This window comes from Strix aluco, chromosome 8, assembly GCF_031877795.1.
Source record: "Strix aluco isolate bStrAlu1 chromosome 8, bStrAlu1.hap1, whole genome shotgun sequence".
In the NCBI taxonomy this organism is placed as follows: Eukaryota; Metazoa; Chordata; class Aves; order Strigiformes; family Strigidae; genus Strix; species Strix aluco.
The window spans coordinates 16,869,197-16,896,251 of NC_133938.1; the positions used below are offsets into that span (position 1 = coordinate 16,869,197).

Below are 27,055 nucleotides of genomic sequence, written 5' to 3' on the forward strand. Positions count from 1 at the left end.
GCAAATACTGTAGTATTTCCTGTCTGTGTTATTTTGAATTGATAAAAGCAATGAAAAGGACATAAAGAAGTTCCATGAAGGACCAGTTATCCTTTAATTTGACAATACCTAGTACTCTCACCTAATGCACTGAAGTTTAACTGAAATACTGGGGGTTCAGTATCTACACCTTTGGATAATAATGCCTTTCTCAAGCAATGAAGATTCAGCCCAAGTAAGTGACTAGATTCTCTTGTAGATTAAAAAAATAAAAATTTAAAACACACAGACGTGTGATGATTTCATCTGCCCCCCCCCCCCCCCGATTCTGTGTTCCTAGTGCCAAATTGACTTTGCTGCACTTCTAAGAACAGCACACAAAAGAGTATGTCTCCATTTTCTTGAAACTTCACCAAGTTAATTCCTGGATTTGATGTATAAACAGTAAAGCTGAAGTATTTCTACTGAAAGTTCATATGTTTCCTAGATACAGTAAACAGCAAGACAATCAGTGAAGAAACTGAAAAGCACTTCCTTTGTAACACATATGGTCTTCTATCAAGGGGCCTCCTAACAGCAGGAGATGTTACTAACCATATGTGTTGCAATAATCAAACATGCTGGGCTTGAACTGAAGAGTCCTGTGTAAATCAAAGGGACACTGTCAAGGCCCAAGTAACCCAAACTGTAATAATCTTTAAAGAATAAAACTACTGTCTGCAAATAAACAAAGTTACCATCAGATTCACTATGAGAATGAAACATTTCAGTTGCTAAAAAAAAAAAAAGAAAAATTTCAGGTACAGAACTCAGTCAGTACTCATCTTCACATGGGGATGTTCTGAAAAGCCACTGATTTACTGAAATGCATCAATGTCCTGCTCTCTGTTCACTCCAGAATAGCATTCTTTTGCCTGGCAACTTACTTTGGTGGGTCCTAGAAAGCAAGCAAAACTATGTACTAAGTAACAACTAAATTCAAGTTTAACAGCTCTAACAGTGTAGTATTAGCCCCAAATCCAGCTCAGATAACTCCTTGGTAAATTCTCAAAATCAGCAACACTTCAAACAATTTTAGTTATCCCTATCTAGCTAAGGATTAGAGTCGACATTTTAGGGCTTTCAGGTGTACCTCAAAGCAGCTGCTCTAACACTAATGATCTCTTAACTGATGCTAATCCCAAATCTCCATGCTGTAGTTTGTTCTCAAAATTAAATCAGAGAGAGAATGAAAAAGATTCCTGCTTCTCCCACATGTATCATCTGATGCTCCCAAGCTGCAGGCATGCCTTCCATGAGGGAGGAGGCTTGCAGCCCTCCAGCCCCATTTGGTGGAGAGGAGAGGTAAGAAGGATTTTGTCTGGGGGGTGCTGTGAACAGAGCAGGGAGGAAGCTGGGTGGAGATGCCTATGACTGTGTAAGCAGCAGGGAGGGTTGGAGCAGGGCAGCACGAACTGCAGAGCTGAGGGAGCTGCCCTGACCCATTTCAGCCTCTCACCCTGTCATCATCTCCCACCAGGGAACCAGGAGCTACAGAGTTGCAAGCTCCATCCCCCCTTCCCGTTTGAGGTTCTGCTGCCTGGAGCTCCCCAGTTGCTGCCCCAGGCCTTGTCCCAACCTGGTCATGTTCTCCACCCCTTTCCCAAAGGTTCCCTATCCCAGGAAGCCACTTCAACTCCATGGCAGCCTGTGTCCAAAAGGGGACCTATCACTTCTACTGGAAAATAAGGGTACCACAGGAAAGGCAGGGTGAAACAGCACATTAAAATTAATTTGTGAATCAGGTGTCCTAAACCATCCCTAAGTCAGATGTCCCATGAGTTCACAAACTGGACTCAGAGTCTACTTTCTAATGAACCCCCATTATCTAGATGTTCAGTATTACAAGTTAGTCTTATCCATGTGTTGCCCAGCATTGGCATGTATGCTTTCACAACACTGAATTTATCAAACAAACTAATGGAAACCAGGAAATGAAGAATCTGGTTAACACATCCAAACAACTGCTGATCTGCCTTCCAGAGCTGGCAGGGGATGACACAAGAATACATCTCATACTTCCTAGTTTTGGATTACTGTCATTCCTGCCTTGTACAGCCTAACAGCTTGGCTCACATGGAGAGCATGAAGAGGACATCAGTGAAGACCGTTCTCAGCTTTCCACCTACATATGTTGAGCAGCTTCCAACCTGCACACTCTGGAGCAACCCCTTGACAAATCTCAACTGACAAACAGCATGAGAAGAGTAGACACATCAGACTCTGACCACTGTCAGGTGTTAAGCTCATATAACACAATTATTTGCACAGCTTTACCCCATTTGAATGTAATAACACAATGTTACGGGTGTCATGAAGTCACATGGGATAGGTGTTAAATAGCTGATACTGGTTTGATCAGACCTGAGGTTTGATTCCTCGGAAACTCATTTAAGCAGAGTAAGGAAAACATGCCAATTAAAAAAAAAAACCCACAACACCAAACCAGAAGTTAATTTTTAATTTGCATCACTGAATTCAAACAGCCTGTAGAAGCAAAAGAGAGGAAACATGTCCTTTGTGTAGTACTCACTGAGCATATTCATACCCTTGAACAGCATTTACAGGAAAGAGACAGTTACTCCTATCCTCTTAAGAATGGAGAATGTTATCATGTTCTTTCTGGTGGGATGTGAAAGTCCCAGAAAGGCTAGCATTCCAAAACAACAACAAAAATACCCCAGGACTTTATGATTGACAAAAACCAGTAAGGCATTCTCCCAGGCATCTTGTGAAATATTTCCATGCCTATTTGCCAATAAGTTACCTTCCTCGCCCCATTCTCTTAGTTTTTAAATCTGCTTGTTAAACAACATAAAGCACAATACATGTGGAAGTCTAATCTGCTCAAAGCTTAATTTGTTCCCAACACAAGCTACACTTCAGTATGTACCCAAAAAGGCTTTCTATAGAAAAAGAACTGAAAAACATGGTACATGAAGGCAAATTTCTGTCAGCACAGTATTGTACCACACCCAGGATCTTCCCAATAGTGTCAAACCTCCCTGTATCTGTGTCTCTTCTGTTTTGTCCTTCTCTTAGCTACTGATCCCAGCATGCCTGAGCTTTCTGCAATTGGCTCTGGCTCTTAAAGACTACTCCATACCCTGTACTCCTTAAGGGTGTTTATGTTGTTTTATCCACAGCATTAAGGAAATTCTCCAGGGAAGTTAAACTCAGCTCTAAGCCTGAGATATTTCAACAGCATGAGACTAGCACAAGATATCTGTAAAAGGTAAGAGTGTGTGGCCAAGGAAAAGAATGCCAGTGCAGAGGCACACAGTCTCTGCTCAAATGACTAATCTGCAAGGTTTAGGGCTACTACCTGGTCTGTTCTGAGGAGAGAGCCTCAGCGATATACAAATTTGGGGTGGAGAAAGGAGAAAACGCCCCAGATTTCCTTTCTTTCCATTGGTCCACCCTGGGTTTTCTCTAACACAACTGGTAAAATCTGTAACTTTAAAAAGGTTACACTTCTATATCTACTTTGTGCCTTATGTTCTGCTAAAAACTAAAGTATCTGCAAAACCAGAGCAGGGTGCTTCAGCCGCAGCACAGCAGAGATGAGAGGCAAGGCTGGGGAGCAGCGCTTCAGGTCCCTGTTACTTGGTCAGAGAGAGACGCCTGGTGGCGGCCCCGTGGCTGGCCGGACCCCCGGCGGCCTCAACGTCCCGGGGAAAACACACCCTGCAAGCGCAACTGCCCCCAAAACTGAGACAGTGAAGAAAACAACCGGAGGAGCCATCGGGGTAGCAGGCACAGCTGATTACTGCGAGAAGCTCAGAAAGCGTTTATATTTGCTCCCAGTAGATCATCAAGCTGAACTCTAGACCCGTTTCCTGCCATAACGAAATGCTTTGTAAATTTTTTATTTTTACTGTGAAAATACTTTAAAATACAAATGCTGGCTATCAGAGAAAACCCACAGAGTGAATAAAGGGAAGAACATTTAAAGTCTTTTTAGCCTTTTCCTGAATTCGTATCAGTCTGCCTGCACTTGTCTAAGCTGTGCTGTTATCCACATCCTCCAAGCGCAGCAACTTCTAACACAGCACACAGCAGTACTGGAACTGTATTGAAAGCACCTCTTCAGACTTTAAGTCAGCCTTTCCAGAGAGGGGGATTTTTGCAATCATCGTACATCAATCCTCTATCACAAACCTTTAAAGAACAGTTTTCTTTTTCCAGCAACAAAACTTAACGTTAATTAAAAGACGGAAAACCACAACAGCGCTGATGCTTCCTCCCATTACTCAATGTTGGTATGTTTCAAAATAAAAGCATAAATCGCATAAGCTGTTAAACTGAGCTCAAAGAGCCTAGAAAATGAAAACCTGAAGCATAAAATACTAAATCTAGATAGCTTTTGTAAAAAAATGGTGTATCTAACAGATTTTAAAAGCAACCATATCAGTATGAATTAAGATTGTCATCATTACGCGTTCAGTGAAAACAAAATTTTGCAGACCATAACCAGCTGCAGACTCACATGCAATTGAAGGTGGTTGAATTTTCTCTTCTTTTTGTAAATCCAACGGGCAGCGTTCTCAGGTCAATATCACACTTCCGAGCTTTGTTTCTCAAGACATATAACTAGCAAAAAATAAAAACAATTTTTAAAAAGAAATCTGAGTAATATATTCAAAGTCTGACAGTTAAACAGTAAGAGTAATGCTGACAGGAATTACGGGAAAATTGTAGAAAAGGCCACATTTAATGAAGTATTTTCTTTCACTTTTTTAAAAAAAATCATGAATGAAAAAGTTAATAAAAACTAGAAACCACCTGAAACATTTTCAGCTAAAGCTTTTCCATGGTTAAACAACAACATGCCCATGACCTCTATTTACTGTAAGTAAAAGTTCTTTAACATACCCTGAAAGCCACAGACAGCCATTGTGGGTGTAATACCACCCACGCAGCTGGTTTCTGGGCTACAACCCCACTAGCAGAAGGGATGCACATAGCACCACCTCAGCCACCCTGGCAAATTCTGATTTGAAGGTAGCATTAAGAGTATCATCTCATAAACATGCCTAGTACCACACACTAAAAACCACTACCTATGTGGCACCTCACCACCTTCAGTGCCTGTTTTCAAGACACCATGGTGACAAGTTCACACACACACACAGTATAACTTCAGCCTGAGAGAAAGCTGGAGTCTTCTTAATCTACTTTGTCATCAACATCAGTTCTCTCCAACTGAGTTTAGTGCTATATTTAAAGTCTCTTCACAAGACCAGAAAACAACGTGGCCCTGATGCCTGTCGGTGACATATCATCGAGTCAAAGTATTCTGGAGCGGATTTCGGTTTTCTGCTAGTCAGTTTTGGGTGGGTTTTTTTTGTTTTGTTTTGTTTTTTTTTTTCCTCTCTCTCTCTCTTCTTGATCTTGGTCTTTGCAGTTTATCATCACAGGACTTCCAGTAAATGGCACTCATTTCTGTGATCTTGTTAATGCTTTACTGGAATTGGAGGAGTCTCAACAAGAATCCCCTCTCACCCTTAGAAGGCTGGCTTTTACTTCATTGTTGCTTAGATTTATTCTTTGCAGAACTCTAGTTGCCTTCATTTAGTATATGGGGAAGCATGTAATAATTTTCAGGCAATTAATAAATCCATTGTTTACCTGGGAATTTTGGACTTAAAAATTCAAAAAAGTTGTTCAGGTGGAAAGAAACATTCAGGCTTTCTTAATGCACACCTATTATCAAACAGCAAGAGTGATAATGTACCAGTTTTAAGAATCTACACTGTCAGCAATCTATTCTTCTAAGCAATTGAACTCAGCCATCAATACTATTATTACATAAACCTAGACACTTCTTTTGATTTCTCTAAAATTCAGGGTCAATCATACCTTCCTAAGAGAGCTATCAACTCTGAAATCTGGATTAGGGCTGCCTCAGTGAAAATTCAAAGGTAGTCAACCCTATCTCCAACAGACCAAGCTGCTAATGTAAAACTTACAAGTTTTTTTGTTGCTGGACTATGCATAGTAGGATGTCGAGCAGCAGCATCAGCTGTCCTTCCTACATCTTCCAGGAAACGATAATCTGAAGGTAAAAAAAGAACAAGGAAAAAGGTAGTGCTAATCTAGTGAAAACAACAAATTTTAAAAAGCACAAGGGATACGTACCACTTAAAAGGTTCAAGTCAGTAAATTCATTTACAGAGACAAACGCCGTTTTATCCCTGACTCCATTACAGCTCAGTGCAAGCTTATGCTTCTTCACACACAGTAAGCTGAAATGACAAAAAGAAAAACATTAACATGCCACGTTTAGCATGAGTAGGGAAAACCACCAAAACAGTTTAATTCAGGTAATAAATACCTGCAAGAATATTTCATGCATCGTGGACATCTGTACTTAGCTTCCTCTTTGCTACATGTTTCACATCTGAAAGAAGTAAAAAGCACCTCTTAATAAAGTGGCGTCTTTGTGCCTGACTGGCCTGGGAAGGTGCCTGTTCAACAACCAGGCACTATGCCATCAATTGGCATTTTCAGGAAAAGGTATCTGAATCTTGAAAAAAGAAAGAGAAAATATAAGTACCCTAGACTGGGTAAGATGGCAGACAAAATAACGCAAGTTATGGGGAATATCTCCGAACGCATACAGGGGTCTTACCTATGTTAAAACACAGCACAGATGCTTGGAAGAAAAATAAAAATCCTGTGCTAGAGTTGGAAGCACAGCAAGGCTGTATCAGTTTATGCTTTGTGGCCTGGTTGTATCAGTGCTTTTCTCTATTTACATCACCTGTACTGTGCATCCTACCACACTGCCTTGTAGTACTCCTGGTTTTAGGCAGATGGAAGATACATGTCTAGAATTCACACTAGAACCTGAACACTGCATCCCATTTTTTCAGCAAATCAGAAGAACCATGACAATATCATCAGCAAAACTTCTTCCGGCTGTTAGCAGTGCAAACCCCAAAGTCTGGGAATCTCTCAGCAAAGAGTTCTAGATATATTAACTGAAACAACTGTCCTTTTCATTTATCTCCAACAAATGGGGACGGGAAATAACCCTCCCCCCACACCAGTAAAGTTTTGAAGAATGCCACAAACCCACCACCTTCAACTACTACAGGAGAAATGTATAGAGGAAAAATATTTTTCTTGCTCTCCCCACCGCGGGCTCGCTGTCAGCTGACAGCGGAGGTGTGAAGGACAAGCTCAGCAGTACCATCTCCTGACGAGAAAGAGGCTCCATGTACTGGCAGCACGAAGCATTGTAAGAACAGAAAAAAAGTGTTTCATACACTGCAAAACAGAAACAGGAATTACTCCGAACAAGGACTCCTTTTTAATCTCTCCACAGTGCCCAATGCAAGTTCGCAATCCAGCGGCAACACCAGGGAGAAGACTTCGCCAGTCAGCTGCGCGCAGGCCCCACACCGCAGGCAGACGCTGCTCCCCCGGGCATCCCCTCCCTCCTTCGAACACGAAACTGCCCCGCACCGACGCGGTGCCGCCATCGCAGAGGCGACCGCTCCTCTCCACAGAGGAGGAGCGAGAAGGCGCGGGGGCTGCCGCGCAGGACACGGCCATGCCGGGCGCCACCCGGGGGGGCAGGCCCGGCCCGCAGCAGGCCCCGCAGAGCCCCCCGGGGCAGGCCCACGGCGGCGGCGCCGCGGGAGGAGAGGCCGGCGCAGCCTTTCCCTTCGGCGGCCTCGGGTTTTCGCGGAGCCCGAGTGACGGCGCTCCCGAAGCCCAGCCGGCCGCGGGCGCCTGCAGGAGGCCTGAGGGCGCTCCCGGACGCGGTCCCGCGCCCTGCGCTTGCCCGTACCTCTGCAGGGACATCTTCCGCCCGGCCGCCGGCCGCCGAGGGCTCTCGGGGCCTCCCTGCTCCGCCATGGCCGCGCGGCACCGCCTCCCCACGCGGTGCCCGACGGGGCCTGGCCGGGGCGGGCCCGGCCGCGGCCTTTCCTGGGCGGCGGCGCCGCCTGGCGGCCCTCGGCGGGCGGCGGCCTCGCCCTGCTGCGCCGCAGGGTCTCGCCCGACAGCAGGGAGGGCCGGGCCCCGCCCCGCCCCGCCCCGCCCCGCCCCGCCTGAGGCGGCGCTCGGAGCAGCCTGGAGCCTTCGGGGTTGTTCCCTGCTGCTTTAGGCTGTTTCAAAGCTCCGCTTCCCAGGGGCCTTTTTAACCATGAGAAATAATAAAAGGAAGAGGGCGCTAAAAGGATGCTGACAAAGACTTGTAATCTAGCTCAGGGCTTGCTCTAAAATTAAAGGTAACAAAGTAGGCGACCACCTCGGAAACCATAAAAAGATAATTAACAAGTACAGGTACTCGTTAACATTGTGGGACAAAATTGTACAAGATCTGCGCCTGCCTTCAGGAGCGCCGGTAGAGCAGCCTGAATACAAGAGCCTTCCCAAAGCACACGCTGCACTGTATGCAATATACCGGCAGGCAGGATGCTTTCAGACAAATGTTTCTGGCAAACTCCAACTCAAGCAACACGGTATGTTATCATATGTCACTGTTCCACTGCACAAATTCATTGTGCTCGCTGCATGGGATGTGCATTTTTGCCTCAATTACAGAAATGCACATATTTACATCTGAGCAGCCTTATAATATTTTAAGCTGTTTGATTTTAAAATAAGTAAATTCTGAGATAAATAAACCATAAATATAGGCTATGAAGAATTTCCAAAAATAAAACAATGAGACTAATATACACATGAAGCAGAACATTTTCTAAAAGATGACATTCTTAAAAAAAAATAAAATCCATTTGTCACGATGCCAGCTCCACAGCCAAACTAAGAGCAAATGTGAAGTGATACTGTCAGAGTCTAAGAATCTTGAAAATGCAAAAAGTGAGACATTTTCTCTAGCCTTTATCATCATGCTGTAATCTTGCTTTGTCTTTAGTTTTATCAGATTTTCTCAAAGGGGACAAAACTTCAATATAAAATGTAAACTGCATGCTTCAATATAAAATAAAAATTGGGATGTACATCTACTTTACCTTGTAAAAGTAAATACTGTCACTCTCACGGTATTCCATGGCACAAAGTGTGTGCATTTGCCCTTGGTCAGGGAAGCATTTCCACCTAACAAGTACCCTTCTAGAGGATTTTCATCATTACAAAGGATGAACTATACAATATGAAACAGAATAGTAAAAGACAAGCAGATAGCTTAGAAGCTTATTTTATTATACTTTGGTAAGTGTGGCTTCCTGTGGATCAAGACAGTTAAACTAGTAGTTTGAACTCTCCCCTGCTCCCCAGTATAGTCTGATATCACCCTGCCACGTACTACCGAGCACACTTTGGATTGAAAATAGATAGAGACATATCATTATAAAGAGAGCTTTTCTTAATGGTAAAATTGTTCGTTTTTAATAAAAAAAGATGGTTGAACATTTTAGGCTTAAAAAACCCAAAATGATCTAATAACTTTGCAAAAAATGGAATTTCTAGGTTGATGAAATGCTGATTATAATTTAACAGCAGCCATTCAGAAGACATGCTGTAGTAGATTTTTTTCACAAGTCACAAAATATATACACAATATATCATCTTAAGATGCCTTTGGCATGTTAACTGAAATACAGAATCTAAAACTCAAAACTACTGTAGGTATCTCTTCTACAACAATTTTTACAATGGCTGTAAAGCTAACTGTTCTGACTATATGCATCATATACAATGTGCTGTCTCATATGCCATTTCCACAACAGTACACAAAAATATTTTAAACAAGAAATCCACATAAATAATGTTTTCATTGTAGTGAAGTATGTGACCAATGATTTAAAATAAGTACCTTTACAACAGAAACATATCCTGATGTAACCAGCACATACAGTCTGAAAGATAAAAAGGGACTCAAATAATCTCTGCTAAGGCCACAAGCACCTTGTGTTATGAAGAGCACCAAGGCAACATGGACAGGAAACACAAAAGAGGTAGTGTGCCATCTGTTAAGATGTATGTGTCCACAAAGGACTACAATAAAACAATGTTTAAGAAAAGACAACATATTGTACTGTGGCATAATTCACTTTTCATATATAAGCTATTGCACATTTAGGAGCATTAGCCAGTATTGCTCCTTAGTATGTCTCCAGCTTTCCTTGGGATGGTGTTTTTGCAGTGCTCTTAAAGAGATTGATAAGAACTCTAGAGGACCTGAAAAATTCCATGTTCAGATACTCAGTTCCAGGAAATTATGCAAGAAAGCACCAACTTTTTTTTTTTTTTTAAATACTTTATGAAAATTGTTGTAGTCTCTTCTTTCTTTCTTTGTTTTCTTTTTCAATGCCATTTCTCCTTAGGAGGAAGTCTTTTTCTTCCTGAGGTTCTTTAACCAACACTGTTTAAAATGATTCTTCAGTTTTCTAGTAATTTTGCCTGTAATAGATCATTACTTTTGCATTCAATCTATGCAGCAATTCCATGTTGATGCAAAAAAACCCAGGACAGAAAGCTTAAAGGAAGCACACTGAACCACTTTCTATGAAGTGTTGCTGTCCCGGTTTGAGATGAGGAAGCGCGTTAACTTGAACAACTGGAAGCTGATTAGTGTCCTGAGTGTGAAAAAAGAACTGTGTCTTACGCCAGCTGCCATCTTCAATCTGCAACACACAGAAGCAGAGTATTAGATTCATATCAAAGATGAGCTTCAAAACACAAATGGAAATTGTGCTTATACAGTGAGAGGAGAAGTGTACAGAAGCGTTTCGTCTCCCAGCAGTTCCGAAAGAAATGGTGTAATTTAACAAATGGCATTTCTCTCATGCAATACCATGGGCACTCCTGGCAAAATTGTAACTGTAAAAAAGCCCAGCCCGGAATCCCGCTGGAGCAGATGCAGACACAGTGCAACATGGCTCAGAGCAGAGCACCTGTCACTTTGCAAGCAGTCCTGGGCTCACACAGACTCCTAGATCTCTTGCTAAATTCACCTACTGAACAGTAGGTCTCAGGTTATGAACTCTACAAGCGCTTGAATGACTTTACAGGCCCTTGAAGAATAATCATGGGGAATGAGAGCTGAATTTTTGCCATGAACTTTGTATTGTTTATTCTAATCCTTTAAAAATCTCAGTAAAATTTGATACCTCATAAAAATTATAAAATAACATTATAACATTGTCTGAGGCTGGGAGTGTCTTCATGTTTGCAATCACTCCAATCTTAAAAACCATCAAATACAGTGACACCACGGAAAAGTGAAATCCCTGCAGAGAGGAAAATGTGTGAGATTCAACAGCAGATCTGTACAATACATAGTTTCCCACAGAAAGAGCGACAGACCTTGTAGAATCTCACAGAAAAATGGCGGTTCTCAACAGTCATCACTGTATACCTTAATTTTTCTCAGGATTAAAACAGTCCCAAACAGACTGAGAGGTGGGGAGAAGGGACTTCAATGGCTGTACCTTATCTGCATGACACAGGCTAGTGCATCCCATTAGTGTGTGCTAATAAAGGTTGGAAGCATAACAGCTTCAAAGTGCCTCAGTAAAGCACTTTCTGTCTTGAGAATAAAAATCTCACTTGACACCCTGGTATCGATATGGAACTAGTATCACATCTTTCATTATTGTAAATGAAAGCAGAGCTATAAAATACTAGAAGTGTATGGTGCTTGGCTGCTATATTTCATAGTGTTCTACCAAGACATTTAACAAATGGCTCACATCTTTGTGAGTGGAGTAATCTAGTAAGCATAAGAAAATTAATAAGCTCTTCCAATTTTTCCTAAATACAAATATGATTTAATATTTTATTTAGCCATGGAGTCCATTTCTATTCACCATTATTTTATTAAATACGCAAACAATTGACTCATAGTCAATAAATTTAAAGATATTTAGTTGTCCAAAAAATAATTTCCAGCCTGTATGAACCTGAGATTTTGTGTTAGATTACCTCAACAGAACTCTTACTGAAGCCTGAATTTTCATTTTCAGAGAAACTGTTCCAAAAGTTTCCTGGAGGACTTCCTTATTTCTGTTCTGATCTCTCTGCAGTGTCTTAATAGAGTCTTGAAATCTATGACACTCAATGCAAACAGCAAGTATAGATATCCTGTATTACTGCAATTGCTTTTATGTTTGGATAGATGTCGAATTCAATATCAAAAGGTTGGCATGCTGGCAGAATGATGTAAGAAGTAAGATTCAAGGGACATGAATCTAAATGATTGCTATTTATTTGCAGAAAGTTAATAAGGTTTAAACAGTAACTCCATTATGGTTTTAATAATGCTAGTACTAAAAAGTATTTACCATGCATTCATCCATAAGCACCTTCGGTTCAAGTAGCGTATCTGCTTTAAATATTTGACCATTCCATCCTTTGAAGCTAACAGATGTTTTCTGGCCACCTGCTTTATTTAATCCCCACATTGGTGTGTTCAGACAATGAACTGTGATGCTATGGGTTGCTTCTGAGCTCAGTAAGTGAAGGAAGTTCATCTGCACTTTTCCAACGCCGAACTCCAGCTAAGTTCCAAGAGAAAAGCATCGTTAGACTTACAGCTGGACTATGCTGAATGGCCACAGCAACACAAAGTGACATGCACACACATGTGTGGTGTTCAGCCATAGGAGCATGTATACATGTTTATACATCGGGACCAATGCCAAAGAGCATGATTTGTATTTTTCAGGAAAGCTGTTAGGTTCTATTATAATGATTACTATAAACAGAAGCTTTCATAGGACATTTTCAAAGCTTAAATATAAACATTTGCTAATGCTTACAACATTGTTGAAACACAGCTGGGCAGAAAATATTATTTTTAAATAAGGAAACTGAAACAAATTATTTTTGTGATTCAACCAAAGATATTATCAGCAGTAGTGTTTTAACTGCAGCCACATAATTCTGCTGTTTAGTCTCATTAGACCACAGGTTCTGGCTATACCTACAACCCATTAAAAATCCCCAAATTTGTAAGCATACTTTGATTTCAGACAGAAAATGTAGTTACTCATTACTCATCAAGAATTTCTCCAAGACTAGATCATATTCAGGGATCTTGTAGGAATGCATACTGGAACTTTATGGTATTTCTGATGCTCTTCAATGACTACAGTGCAAAACTCCACAAATATAAAATTTCTATTTCCAAGGGTTTAAGGACTACATATAAAGAGGAGCATGGACTAATGATATAAAGGAAACTAGTCTCTGATCTAATGGCATTTAAAAGTAGCTAAGTGTTGAAAAGTAGTCATAATTTTCTTCCTTCCCATTGCAATGACCTTAGCATCTCCACACTTAGCTGCCCCAAGTGATGAGTTAATAATGTAGATTAGAAGCATGTCAAGCTTATTTTTATGCCTTGTATAGAAAAGTATAAAGCAGAACAAAATAATTCTATCAGCACAGAAGGTGAGTAAATGAACAAAGTGAGAGTTACACTAGCATATACTGTTTCCAGAAAATCTGTAACTTCTGTAACAGAATATATAACATGCCCTTCCAAAGGTGCACATTAAAACCCCCCTGAAATCTAACATTTTTTCATGAGTTAAGTAAATAAGCATTCATTTGTTCATAGTTTCAGCACAGATACAGTCTGTCTGGAAGCAATGCATACCTTTGTCACAGACAGCGGCGTTAAACACGTCTGACCGCCTGCAGTGAAGTTGCAGAAAACTTCAATGGCGTCAGAAGGACATCCAATATTTGGATCAATCCAGTATTTTCCTAATAGTATATAATCCCAGATGTAAAATAAAACCAAAATATAATTGCTGCTAAACAATTTGCTAAAATATTTATACTTTTTGGCAAGTATTAGATATATTATCACCATAGCTTCACTAGGAAATGAAAGAAAAGGAACATGAAAGTCTTTTCACTATTGTAATTCTACTACTAACAGATACTGAGCAAAATTATCATAACCATTCAATTCTGATTACATATACAATGACTTCTGAGTACTGTCATAGTTTCAAAAATGTTTTCTTGTTCTACAGCTAAATAGTCAGAACAAACGGTATTTCCACACTGCTCTTTCTATATTATAACTTATTTTTTTTTTTCTTTGGGCTTGTCTTTATACAGAGAATATATTCAGGAATGTAAAATATCAATATAAATTCTCTTGCTGTCACAGCATCTTGAAGATCCTTTCTTTCTCCACTATCTCCCTTCAGACACTTCTAAATTACATATCCTAGTGATGGTAATAAAGAGTATTTGCCATTGTGATTCCATGTGATTTAGTCCAATAAAAGAAATAGGACACATGCAAATTATATCAGGATTTATCTTCCCTTAATTTATGGTTAAATATGGGTGAGCCTGTGCTCTACAATTTATATGGGTGTGTGTAATCCTCTGAAGTGGAGCACTTCAGTGACCTCCATGGCCCTAAAGGACTGAGACTTATTTAGGAGAGCCCAGTTCTAATAATGGTTAGGCTCATCTCCACTAGAGTTTTAAAGAACTGATCTGTCCTTATATATGCCATAGAACAGTGATTTCTTGTAATGTCTAACGTAATTTCCCATTTCCTCTTTAGCTTGTTAATGCTAATACTTAATAATAGGGATATTTACAGGTATTTATTATTTTGTTAGCCACTCAGAAACTGAATTATGTCACATTATTAACATTACAAGTTTAAATAATTATTTTTTATTTGAAATATTGATTCAGGATCTTCTGGGATACAACAACTGGCAGTGTACCTGACAGTGGTAGTGTATGGTATACAATTTTCTCCTTAGGAATCTAGAATCTCATCCACACAAAATTAATTGCAAGATTAGCTATAAATACTTTGGAAACTTTTAATCACAAAACTGGATTCAGTTTTGAATTTTCTGGCCACTTTTGTTTACTTATATATATAATCTGTCTCTAATATCTTTATTAGACAGCTACATACTTTCATCTTTAAAATTCAGAAATTTTATCATAAAATAAAAAAATCAAATTTTATCTTAAAAACATGATGTTAGATAAAATAAAGATAGCTGTGACAGGCACACTGGAACAGAATATAATAAAAAACCCCTACACATTGAAATTCTGATGTAGAAAGTAACATTTGGAAGCAACTAGTTTCAAAGCCTAGTTGTGTTCAAGCTTTAATGAAAGTGGACACTTACCATCCGACACTTTACGTTCACAGTTAAGCAAATCCCTGCAGATGCGTGCTGGGTTATCCCGTGTGCCAAGAGGGTTCTTGATGCTGTGCAGTAAATTGCTAAGGTAGTGCAGCGTTTTGAATATCTCTGTACTGTGATCTAGTAAAGTTACTTCAGTATTCTGGTATTTCTGCCAAGGGCCATTAGCAAATGTGTTACCACAAAGTATCACAACAACAGTATATGCAGTAAAAGTCAAATGGCCATTGAATAGCCAGACAGAAGCAAAGTATTTATAATGCATGCAATCAGCCATGTAAACCAGGGTAAGAATAACATATAACAATAAACAAATGAGTACATTTTATTAAAATTATCAGAGCAGTGAAGTTACAGGCAGCTTAAGATCATGCAAATATGTCATTATGACATGTTGACATAAAAATGTGGATACAGGAAAAAAGAAACAAGAGTGCATTTTGAAGTATACTGAGCAGTTTCAGATTTTGAACAGTGAAATCTACTCTTAGGATTAATCTAGAAAATACATCCAAATGTATTTGACTTCACCCATGTAAGGAATTTTCTTGCAGTCAGTGGGAACACACACTGGCATATATGTCAGTATTTTTTGGATCAAGGCCTAAATGCCACTATCATTATCTGTGGCTGAACAGATACAGTCTGCTATGTGTGACAGTCAGTAAATTGCCATTACTGCCAATTATGACAAAGTGATAGACATGATGCTGTTTTTCTTAACTTCATTTCAATTGTATCCTATAAATCCTAGCATGTTTAATTATATTCTACAGCAATTACTTGCTATCCATGATTCATTTAAATTAAGTCTTTGTAAAGAAGCCCTGCTCTGTCCTCAAAAATTAGAATTATAATTGCATACCCTGTATGGCAGTGTAAATACACTGAAATATATTACCTCCATCTGCAGTGCGGCATTTGACTCAATCAAAGCTTGAACAGCAGCATTGATGTCCATTTGTTTCTGAAAAAAAGATTATTTCAGAACATAAGAAGGTGAACAGGAATATTCTCAAATGCAAGTGGGTAAATTCTTTGAGCACTGTAGCAACGTACACGATAGCTTCATTATTTTGTCATTTTAGAAAATATTTCATTGTAAACACTTACTTTTAAAATAGGATCCTCCCTTCCACTTCCAAAGAATGAAAGCATGCATACAGAAAAAGCATATTTGATTTTTATTAGTACACCCATACCCAATTTAATGATCATACCACTGGAACCTGGAAAAAAGATACTATAATAGTTGTTACAGACTAATGTTACAGACTAATGCCCCAACCTATTCCTCCCAGCCATTTAATTTATATACTTAAGAAAACCAATCCAGGTAACTGTGGAAAAGTGTTATTCCTTTACAGAGAAGTGCACAAACAATATCTCAATCAGCCATCAGCAGTTGACAGATCCAAGTACTCTTCATGATGCATGAATAAATACAAAGACTGACAAACTAGCCTCTGAAGGAGGAAATCTGGTTTTTGCATATTTTTGTTCTCTGCATTTTGTGTGACGTAGACACCAAACCCAAGCAACAGGCTTGTTTATTTTTAAAGAATTAAATCACCCACACAAGCATCTAGTTCTTGCAATTTGTTCTGAGATTACATAAATCATTATAGCTTTAGGACACTTCAGATATTGAGTCTGTCCTAACTGGCATAAGCCCTTAACAAACTAGATCTCTGTGTGTGTGTATATATATATATACCACACACACATATACAGGGAGAACAACAGAAATAGCACAAAATTTTCTGTTGCTACCTTTCAGAGTGTTCAAATATAGAACAGGAGAAAAACCTTTTGGAGTGTGACAGAGTTAACCTATGTCAAAACCATGAGCATGTCCATCAACATTGCCTGTTGTGGGCTCAATAGTGTGGCATAACAGAACTGACAGTGTAAGATGGAAGGTTCAAAAAAATGTATTACTGTAGTGATGGAAGTTGTGGAAAAATGTAATTGCATTTCACGTGCAGTGATGGAACGAGCAATGCATTTGAAGAGGATCCTGCTATTTTCATTTTCAAAAAAGGATTGTATTGTAGGTTAGGGTTGTTACAGAACTTACTCTTGGTCCTGGTGGTCCAGGTGGTCCCTGGAAAATGGGAGAAACCAGATATTAGGTGCTTCACATGTTTATATAATGCAATCACAACAGAAAAATATAGATGTGGTTTTTTATTCACTTACAGGTGGCCCTGGCTGGCCCTGAGGTCCCTGAGGCCCCTAGAAGAAATGAAGATAAAATGTAACAGTTATAGATTAACATGTCTGCTTTTACATTTATGTATTTTTCAAATCACAAAATACCACAATGCGTACAATGAAGATGTTAAAATTGCTGGGTTGTCTGGTTACTTGTTTATCCAATTACTTTTGATATTAAGGGAACATAAGTCATACAAAGTATTAATGTATAACGTGTTGTACATTGTGCCAGCATTATATGCATGTTGCCAATACAAGCACTGCAAGGGATGAATGATTGTAAAAGCATTGTAAATAATGTTATGGGTAGTTGTAAAAACTAATTGATCCGCTATACTCCATGAGTATCTGCTAGGCATTTATTAGCTCCATTTCTTAGCAGTGTCAGTTTTCAGCCAGAACATGTTATGTTCATTGTTTAACAGTGATATTGCAGGCTTCCTTCATATTCAAGAAGTTATGCCCTTATTTCCTCATCATAAGTGGCATCATTTTAGTGGGGGAGGATAATGCAGTGGGGAGGAGAGGAGGAGAAGGAACAGCTGCTTTTCACTAGTTTACAGTGCCTACAATGCACATAGTCTTAAAATCTAAGTTTTAGGCTCGCCTTAGGGTTGGACATAGACCCTCCCAAAGGCAACAACCCCATCTGAATTATCCTTTCTTTGAGCAACTATTCACATTAAGATGGAATGATTATGAATATTTATTAATATACAGAGGTACTTGTGTCTCCGTTAGATTCTCCAATCTCTATATACTCAAAGCCTCTAGGAGCTGCTGTAACATAAACAATAGCAAGAACAACGACAAGGAAAAGAATAGGTGGCAGTGCCTTAATACAAGGAAAGGAGAGGAAGAAGGAATGAAAGACATAGGCCAGACCTGCACCATTATTAGTAAAACCTTTTAACGTAACTGATTTAATTTAAGCAAAACATTCTTTAGCCAGTGCTACATGTACCAATAAGCACAATAAGCTGTTCCAGCAATCGCCAGTATGGTCAGGCTAGTACTAAGTATCTGCCAAAAGAGAAGTAATCTTATCTGACATGGTCATGCTGACAAATATTGCAAACCTGATCTAGTCAAAGAGGTATTAAGTTGTAAAGCACTTAATATAGTAATAAGAAGTATTCCTGCTGTGAGATTTCACAGCAAGATCTGTGTGTCACTGCATGCTACAACTACTGAACTTAGGCTGTGCTTCAAGCTGCCACCAGAAAGGGCAGCTGGAAATGGTTAAAGAAAGGCCAGATTCAATCTAACATTAATTCATATATATTTAAAAAAAAAAGATCTCGAAGCAGATAGGAGTGATTTACTTAATTCACTGAGGCTCCGAATTTATCAGTTCTTAGGAGAATACCAGCTGCATTTCTTACTATCTCTAGGCGTATTCGTAAGGCAGAGCAATGTAGCTACCAGGGAACGTGTCCGTAGGGGTTACAGTGACCTCCACAGCTGCACAAGGTAAATGTGCCTGCATATCCCCTGTCCTGGCCTTGCCAGAGGGGCTCAGATGCTGGATTATGAAGGGTGTGAGAAGTGGGGGCCATCATGTAATTCCTAGCACCAGATCTATACCAACAAGGCTATGAGGCCAAGACCCATGTTTTACACAAGTTCTTTGGAGAACAGAATCTTCTGATACTTAACTAAGATGACCTTAATGGTATAAGCTCTAGGGACTGTAAGTATTGTCAGCTTCTCAACTGATACATCCTGACCCTATTTATTTATGTTTCATCCACTTACACCTATGGAAGGGACTCTAAAGCCATCTTCCGGGTAAATATTTACTGATATTTTATAAAGACATTAATGATTAATGTTGGAAAATGGAAATCAAAAATAAGCAATTTTAACACATATAGTAGTATAGAAATCCCTGTAGGTTCTGTGGCAAGTACCTAGCTTCCTTTTACTCTTCTGAGTTTAATTATTTCCGAGCTTGAAATCTTATTTGAAATCCTATTACTATTAAATTGGGATAAAATATTATTGTTGTTTTTCATTATTACAAAACAGATGAGAGATGAGTTTGTAGAGATGACATTCGCTGTTTTGGGGTGTTCCCTCAGCTGTTGCAAATCAACTGGGTTTCACAGAGCTATTGCTGTATACCAGCTGAGAAGGCTGACCTCCACATTTAATTAATCAGATCAGCAACTCAGGTACCGTTAGACGGCTACAGGGTACCTTCAATCCCATGTGTATATATTACCAGACTGTCTGACCATGCTTGGTGAAGTATGTTTAGTATAAAATGAAAGAGAAAGTGTGAAGAAGAAACTTGAGAAATGAATTTGACAGTGTAAGGATATATTTGTTTATCTTGGTTTAGGACTTGATTATGCAAATACCAAGTCAAGGCAAGGCACAAAGTCTTCAGCAGTTTGTCCCTAAGTAACCACTACTCTCTGATGAATAGATGTCCTTGTTCTGAGTGCTGAGATCTAGACATTCCAATGGATTTTTCAGATGACTGAATGCTTCAGTTAAGATTCTATGTTCTTGGCATGCGTCACAATTTTAAGACTCAAAAAGTCTTGGGACAAGAACAGGTCAAATTTATAGTGGTTTCTGAGATAGAACTGAATATTTTAAAAATCAAACCCTGCACTGTTCCAATGAATTTAAGGTATTTTGCAGAAGAGGAATGTGATTTGTCTTAATTCACTGTCTCCTTGCCAATAAAACCCACGTGAAAAAAAAGGTAAATAATGAATGCTATTTGTTAACTATAGTGAACTACTTTTGGGGATATTACATTTCTCAAATGCATTAAAACTTCAGAGGGCTACATCAATTACCTTTACAAGCCTTTAAAATATCACGAAACTGCACAGAGTGTGTTGAAAATCCTGAAGAGATGTTATAAGTGTTCTTTCTTTCTGTTGCAGAGCAGCAAAATAAGGTTAAATTACACTTTTAATGGATTAAGTTAATTGCTAAATGTTTTACTGGAATGAACAGGATTATGTTTACAAATCTACTTAATTTACTCTTTGATCACATTAGAATTTAAGTGAGAAAAGCGTAATTCCAGTTCATAATAACAAAAAGAGTATAGAACAGTTAGTTTTAGTGTGCTCTTTAGTTCTTTAATCACCCAATTTGATTGCTAGTACAGAAGTTCAAAGATCAAAACCCCAATCTTTTTCTAATACTGTAAGGCCCTGCTTTTACATGCAATGATACATGCTTAACTTTGAAAACATGAACAATCCCAAGGACTTCCATATTTTCCATGACTTGAAATCTTCCAAGAAACCGTAAGTATTTTTAACAAAAATGATTAATGCTAAGCTTTCCCTGACCACTTTTGTCATTTTGATGTTACGTCACCATATCTCATAATGGGTGAAGCCTAATAACATCCTGCAATATAATAGTCTGATACACAATACATTGTAGTAGCTGCTGTTAATGACTGTAAATCTAAGATAAAGGATGGTAATAGAAAATTGCAGATTATGCCTTATCATATCATATTGTATATTTTTTCACCTTGAGGATAGTCACACACTGGAACACACTACCCAAAGAGATTATCCAATCTCCATCCCTGGAGGTTTTCAAGACCCAGCTGACTAAAGCCCTGAGCAACGTGGTCTGATCTCAGAGCTGACTCTTTCAAACAGGAGGTTGGTCTAGAAATGCCTTGAGATGCCTTACAACCTGGATTATCCTATGACTCTATATTATAATTCCTTATGTGACATGCCATGAAATAAAACCCCAAAAATTAAGAAAATGAAAACACACTTTCAGAAATGTCAGAATTCTGAAACAATATTCCAAAAGGTATTCCATGTTTTTTTAAATGTTTCAATCACAGTGATATGAATATTTTGACTTGAAAAATAATTCTGATTACAATTTTTCAACAAACTCAGTTTCTGACTCTATCATTTTTTCTCTCCAGAAATAGCCTACAGGACCTGAACTTTGGTTCACCACTGACCTCAACAAGGAGACATGATTTTACATTCCATGTTTTTCAGAGGATAAAAGGACATTTCTTTCTAGTAATGAACACTGTATCCCTGACAGACTGAAAAATGTAACTAAAACTTGGACTGCTACAAAAAAGTTAAAATCTTTGTGATTCTAGGAAGGATGGCAATACCAATTTTAGAGGCATAAATTCAAGTTTGGAATACACAGTTATATGAAAATAATTTTTTCTCCTTTGTATCTGAAAATAGCTGGAAATAAATCCTTCTCTTGGCTGCGTAATATAAACTAATGCCACTGTGTATGATTTAAAATTAAACATTCTTCTTCTGAAGACAGTTTTAGGAGATTAACTCATCTTGATGAATTCAAGAACTTATTTAGGAAATAACTTCTTAAACACCAGCACCAATAATGGAAACGGATGTTTCTTGTTCTCCATTTTGAATGTTTTTTATTATTAAGTGTCAGCATTTTTAGGTCTTTGCTGTCATAGCAATTCTTATGAAGAAACAGTAGAAAAAGACAGTTAAGATGGTTAATAGCAGCATGAATTAAGAAACTAGCTTCCCTCATTCTGAGATAGCAATTGCCTCAAGAGCATTAGAGTCAGAGGAGAGTTCCCCAAGACATGTACAGCAAGCTTAGCTCCAAGCCTTAATTCTTTAAGCAATTTTGACTATTTCTGATTTATTTTTCAAAACTTTTATAAGGCAGTTAGGTTGGAATTGTACACAGGTGGCTGCTAAAAGCAAAATACAGTAAGGCAAGAAAAACAAAATGATTTTAAGTGAGTTGGGGTGAAAGGCAAGGTAAGAGCAACAGGAACAAGATCACATTGTCTAGTTAGTGGAAAAGAAACTAATTATAAAGCTGCCACATAAAGTGACCTCATGGGTATCAACTATCATTGTATTCATGTTTGCTATAAATATGATAATTTAATGGCTTTTCACATAGCCATTATTAACTGGAGACTTTACTAGCTCTATCACTATTTTTTAATCAAATTCAACATTTATTAATGTACAAAAAATAATGTAATATTCTTACTGAAAAATAAGACACAGTAATTTCATAACCTATCAATGCTGCCTACTGCTGCTACAGCTGGCATACACTGCATGGACACCCATCCTCAGCTTTAGGCTTCTCCTGAACTTCTACCTCTCTAGATGAGGTGCTATAGATGTACAAAGATGTGTATGCATGCTGTGCTGTGAGGCACCGGAGCACCGACAACAAATGTGACAAAGGATTTTTCTATTAGACCTGAACTGGGACAGATTTGGTGTATGTAACTGCTATACTGCCCGACATACTGTAACTGCCATACTGCCCGACAGCACACACCCACTAGGCTATCTACATAAGTCAACTTGAACAAGAAAAGGTCAGACTTTTGACTCATGCTACCAGCTTTCTTGGCCAGCACTCTCCAGGAGCACGACATGACTGGCATTCAGAGCATGGAAGAGGACATTCAGCGTAACACAGGAATAGTTTTTACACAGCCCAAAAAAATTAAAGCACAAAAGTTGCTTCATCTTACCATTTCACCCCTTGTGCCCTTTTCACCTCTCGGTCCCTGTAAGAAATAGAAGTTGTTAATCCAGTATGCTTTCTAGCTGCCTAGGACTGAAATAAGTAGATTAACATCCTTGAGAGTTACACTGCTCACATGAAAAGTCCAGTCTCATCTTTACAACTCCGGGACTTTAATTTTCCTGTACTATTAGAAAAATAAATTACTTGAAAACATCCTGTAATTCCTATATATGGAAAGCAATTTTAACTGTCAGTGTTCTCCCTGTCAATCAGTTGTATCCTCTACAATTTGACCCACTGTAATACATAAGTGCTTCACCATCTTAAGAGTAGAGAGCAAAAGTTGGTATTTTCCATCACTGAAGAAATCCATTGGTTACATATCTGCTTTTATTACCCCATTAATTCTCCTCTCACAGTCAGATTAAACACTGTTTTTCTGTCTCCATGGCATTTTTGGCTAGTTTTGCACTTAAACTGTGATTCTGAAGACAGTAACAATCTTACATTCATTTCTGGAAGAATTTTGCATATTGATGGTAGCATTTCATAACATCTAGAAGTAATCTTCAGCTGTAATGCTTTCTTAATGATAATGGCAAACTATTACATTCAATATGAAGTCTATTAAAAGCCTTCATACAAGTATACACAACTGTAAAGTTTTTCTCCTGAATGGGATTGAAAAGAGCGCACCAAGACTTAAAGTACTGTCTTTTTCCAACAAGTGGAAAGAATAGTCTAAATACAGAAGGAACATTTCCATTTTCCTTTTTTTTCACTTGTAAATATTTGTATTTATTACTTTTACTGTATATTCCTGTTATTTTTATGATTATTATTTCAATCTTTAGACATTCTTCATTCACTCCAAGTCTTGTTGTTCAGACAGAGGAACCTGAGTAGTACAAAGAGCTTCTAAAACTACCTTACATGGCTGAGTAGTCTGCAGACATGAGCCAGAGGGTGCCCTTGGAGAACACTGCTCTGTCTCTGACAAAGAGAGTGCAACAACAGATGAAAACGGGAATGAGGGTAGAGCTTCTCTGCTGCAGGGAATCTGGGGTGCATTGAAGGTTGTCAGAAAGGCCAAGAAGATGTTTGAGTGCTGGGACCTCACCAGCACCTGGAACATCCCAACAAGGGCTTGTGGGCACTCCCAGCGTATCTAGAGGGGCGCTCTGGACAGTTCAGCCAAATCAACACATAAAAAATAAACTACATTGAAACCGAGTGTGAATACTCTCTAGATATGTCTCAGACCTAAGGCTGAGAAAGAATATTCAGGTGGTAGTTACTATATGCTGTTTTACACCTTGACTTGCCCACTGCTCCCTGTAGGCATGGCCTCTGTATACTGTACTTAGACAGAAGGCCACTGCAGTTTTGTCATTTTTTTCTTGTTTGTATTACAGATGCTGGAGTCACATATGTTAGATTACCAGCATTGTATAACATGAAGATGATCCTGCTAGTTGCTATTTGCAAATAGAAAAATGAAGAGATCGCTAGTTGCAAACCAGATTATTAAAAATAAGGGTAGGTGAAATAACCAAATTATGCAAAAGAGAAGGGAAACTTACAGGCCTGCCTGTTGGGCCTGTTATGCCTTCTTGACCAGCAGGGCCAATATATCCCTGTAAACAAGCAAAGAATTTATTAGTCCACCATGTTTTCAAACTGAAGAAAATCCTTATGACATGTCCTGGTTTAAAGTTGCTCAGCACACAGCACGGGCAAATATCCAAAAGATCATGGTGATATTCTCTTTCTGAATATTGAGAGCACATTGCTACAAAATCAGCAAGGTAATTATTTTAATAATTAGTAGTAGTTGTGCTTGGAAAGCCCACACACATTCTTTTATGTGAAAGCTGATGCACTAAAAACAGTGGAAATTTAAGTACTCTAATTACCAAAGACCACATATTTATTGAGCTACTATCAGCTATATCTTGAGCTCTATTACTACCCACAAGTACTCTTGTAAGGCTGTGAGTAAGCGCTGCTGAAATGTTGTTTTCCTGTTCCATTTCACTTAGAGCAAACTGCTCATTTCCAGTGTTTATGTTGTATAGGAATGTTTAGAAAAAGAAAGTAGCTATTAGAACAGGCCCCTAAAGCTGCTACTCTGCATCTGGTTAGCTGAACTAATTCAGTTCTGTGATGGCAATGGCAGCAGTGAGAGAAGAACATTTTGTAGTAAGACCTTCCGTGCTGCAACCTTTTCCACCTTTTTCACTTGATGCTGTAAACTGAATGCACATTCCCCAGTATTAAAAAACGCTAGATGCTTCCACATTTTTGGTGAGTAGCAAAGTAGAATGTCATGAAGAAGGTGTCATGAAGAATGAGCTAATGCAGGTTAGTAAACTTATAGATAAAAAGAAAATATTTATTAAAAAAGGCTGTTAATCAGTAATGCCTGAGCACCACTCTGTCCTACTGCAGGCAAAGTTTGACCCTTTTTTCTTTTGCTGTAGGACAGAGTTATACAATCAGCACTGTTGCCAGTAAGAAGAAGGAGAATGTTCAACCCCAACAGACAAAGATATGACAACAATAAGGATACTTGTGTTGATGAAATTATACTAGGAGAGCCACACTTTGTCAGCAGAGATTGCTTTTTTCCTTCAAGATTAAGAGCCCAGCTCTGTTTGTATATCTGTACCCGTGTTGCAACCAGAGCAGCAAAGGGCTTCTAGCGGAGTTATAGTCTCAGAAAGAAAGCTTTGGTTAGAGGGTTCCGGCCTTGTAAATAAGAGAAAGGATGATTTCCTAAATTAAAAACATGTGCCACTTGCAAGCCATCCTGACAATCTCTTTAGTGGAATGAAACACTTACAACTTGGCCTGTTGGACCTTTTGGGCCCCGAATTCCAACCAAGCCAACATCCCCTGCAGGACCCTGAAAATACAAAGGAACAGTTTAATCAAACATGGACATTAGCTATCCAGTTGTTTCAATCTCTTGTAATCAGTGAAAGTAAGATAATTTCTAACACAGTAACAGTGAAAATACCAAGCGCACTGACCCAGAATGTTCATCCTTGGCACTACAACGTTCCAACAGTTCAGATAGATTTTGAACAGATGATTGTTAAAGCTGATTAATTCTATGCTTTCCTAATGTTCTCTGTAAATGGCTTAAGACCTAACAGAAAAGAATAAGCACATACTTTTGGACCTGGGAATCCTTGAAACCCCATTAAACCTTGTTCTCCAACTTCTCCCTGTAATAGAAGCAGGCATCCTTACTATTATTTCACGTTGGTAACTCTTGGACTACTTGTTTTGCATCAACAGCTGTGATTACGTACAGCCTGTCCTTTCAGTCCAGCATCTCCTGCTGGTCCTTGGTCACCTTGTGATCCCGGAAGGCCCCTTTTGCCTCGCTTTCCTGGATGACCCAGAAGCCCTTTTTCACCCTGTTGACAGGAAGATAATATATGCTTTATTACAATTATGACAGTTATAAATGTAAAGATAGGTTTCCTGGCAGAAGTGTGGTACATGTTTTCTAAGAAATAGACCTACTCCATTCATTTTATTTCCATCAGGAATGCTTTCAGTAATTATGCATTCACTAAAATGCAAATGTGTCTTGACTGTTCCTTGACTTGGAAACACACAAAAAACATACATGTTGGATAATTTCCAGTATGGTATCTCCCAGTGCAAGCACTAAAATTCACAAAACGAAATACAGAACAGGCAGGTTAGCAGTAAATTTAAAAAGTAATCCTCTGAGCAAGACATAGTATAGTTGTGGAACTCCTTGCTGTTAGACTAAAAGTTTACATCGATTCAAATGGAAACTAGACAAGTTCACGTAAGAGAAATCCTCTGAGGACTGTCAAATACATAGAAAACATGTCTAGGCTCAGGTTACCAAGCTGCAGTTAAGGCTGTGAATAACCTTTCATGCTTTGCTTTGCGATTATGCTCTTTCCTAGGTGTTACCTTTCTGCTCTGACAAAGACAGACTTTTGGCCTGACTCAGTATGTCCACACTTAACACTTATTTTGCACTATGTGGTACAGTTTTCTCTCACCTCATCTATTCCCTGTCTTTTTCAGATTGCAAGCACTTCTGAGCAGGAACTACCTCCTACAGCTCATTGTCTAGACAAAGGAGTAAAATCCAGACTGGGAGCACTGGCAATAAACACTTCAAATAG

The 27,055-nt window shown here is 38.9% G+C and overlaps 2 protein-coding genes across 2 annotated transcripts in view; both read right to left on the minus strand.

The window, feature by feature from the left end:
• Positions 1–7,968, minus strand: part of ZNHIT6 (zinc finger HIT-type containing 6) — a 37,305-nt gene extending 29,337 nt beyond the window's left edge. Inside the window, exons 1-5 of the mRNA XM_074832418.1 lie at positions 7,820–7,968; positions 6,356–6,421; positions 6,160–6,266; positions 5,991–6,076; positions 4,508–4,611 (exon numbers count right to left, since the gene is read on the minus strand). Coding sequence (XP_074688519.1) covers positions 4,508–4,611; positions 5,991–6,076; positions 6,160–6,266; positions 6,356–6,421; positions 7,820–7,887 — 431 coding nt within the window. The 5' untranslated portion in view covers positions 7,888–7,968. The remainder of the gene's footprint in view (positions 1–4,507; positions 4,612–5,990; positions 6,077–6,159; positions 6,267–6,355; positions 6,422–7,819) is intronic.
• Positions 7,969–9,198: 1,230 nt separating this feature from the next.
• Positions 9,199–27,055, minus strand: part of COL24A1 (collagen type XXIV alpha 1 chain) — a 148,410-nt gene continuing 130,553 nt past the window's right edge. The window contains exons 51-62 of the mRNA XM_074833197.1: positions 26,195–26,302; positions 26,054–26,107; positions 25,720–25,782; positions 24,458–24,511; positions 22,879–22,914; positions 17,346–17,381; positions 17,224–17,250; positions 16,045–16,110; positions 15,126–15,294; positions 13,601–13,710; positions 12,282–12,497; positions 9,199–10,622 (exon numbers count right to left, since the gene is read on the minus strand). Coding sequence (XP_074689298.1) covers positions 10,476–10,622; positions 12,282–12,497; positions 13,601–13,710; positions 15,126–15,294; positions 16,045–16,110; positions 17,224–17,250; positions 17,346–17,381; positions 22,879–22,914; positions 24,458–24,511; positions 25,720–25,782; positions 26,054–26,107; positions 26,195–26,302 — 1,086 coding nt within the window. The 3' untranslated portion in view covers positions 9,199–10,475. The remainder of the gene's footprint in view (positions 10,623–12,281; positions 12,498–13,600; positions 13,711–15,125; positions 15,295–16,044; positions 16,111–17,223; positions 17,251–17,345; positions 17,382–22,878; positions 22,915–24,457; positions 24,512–25,719; positions 25,783–26,053; positions 26,108–26,194; positions 26,303–27,055) is intronic.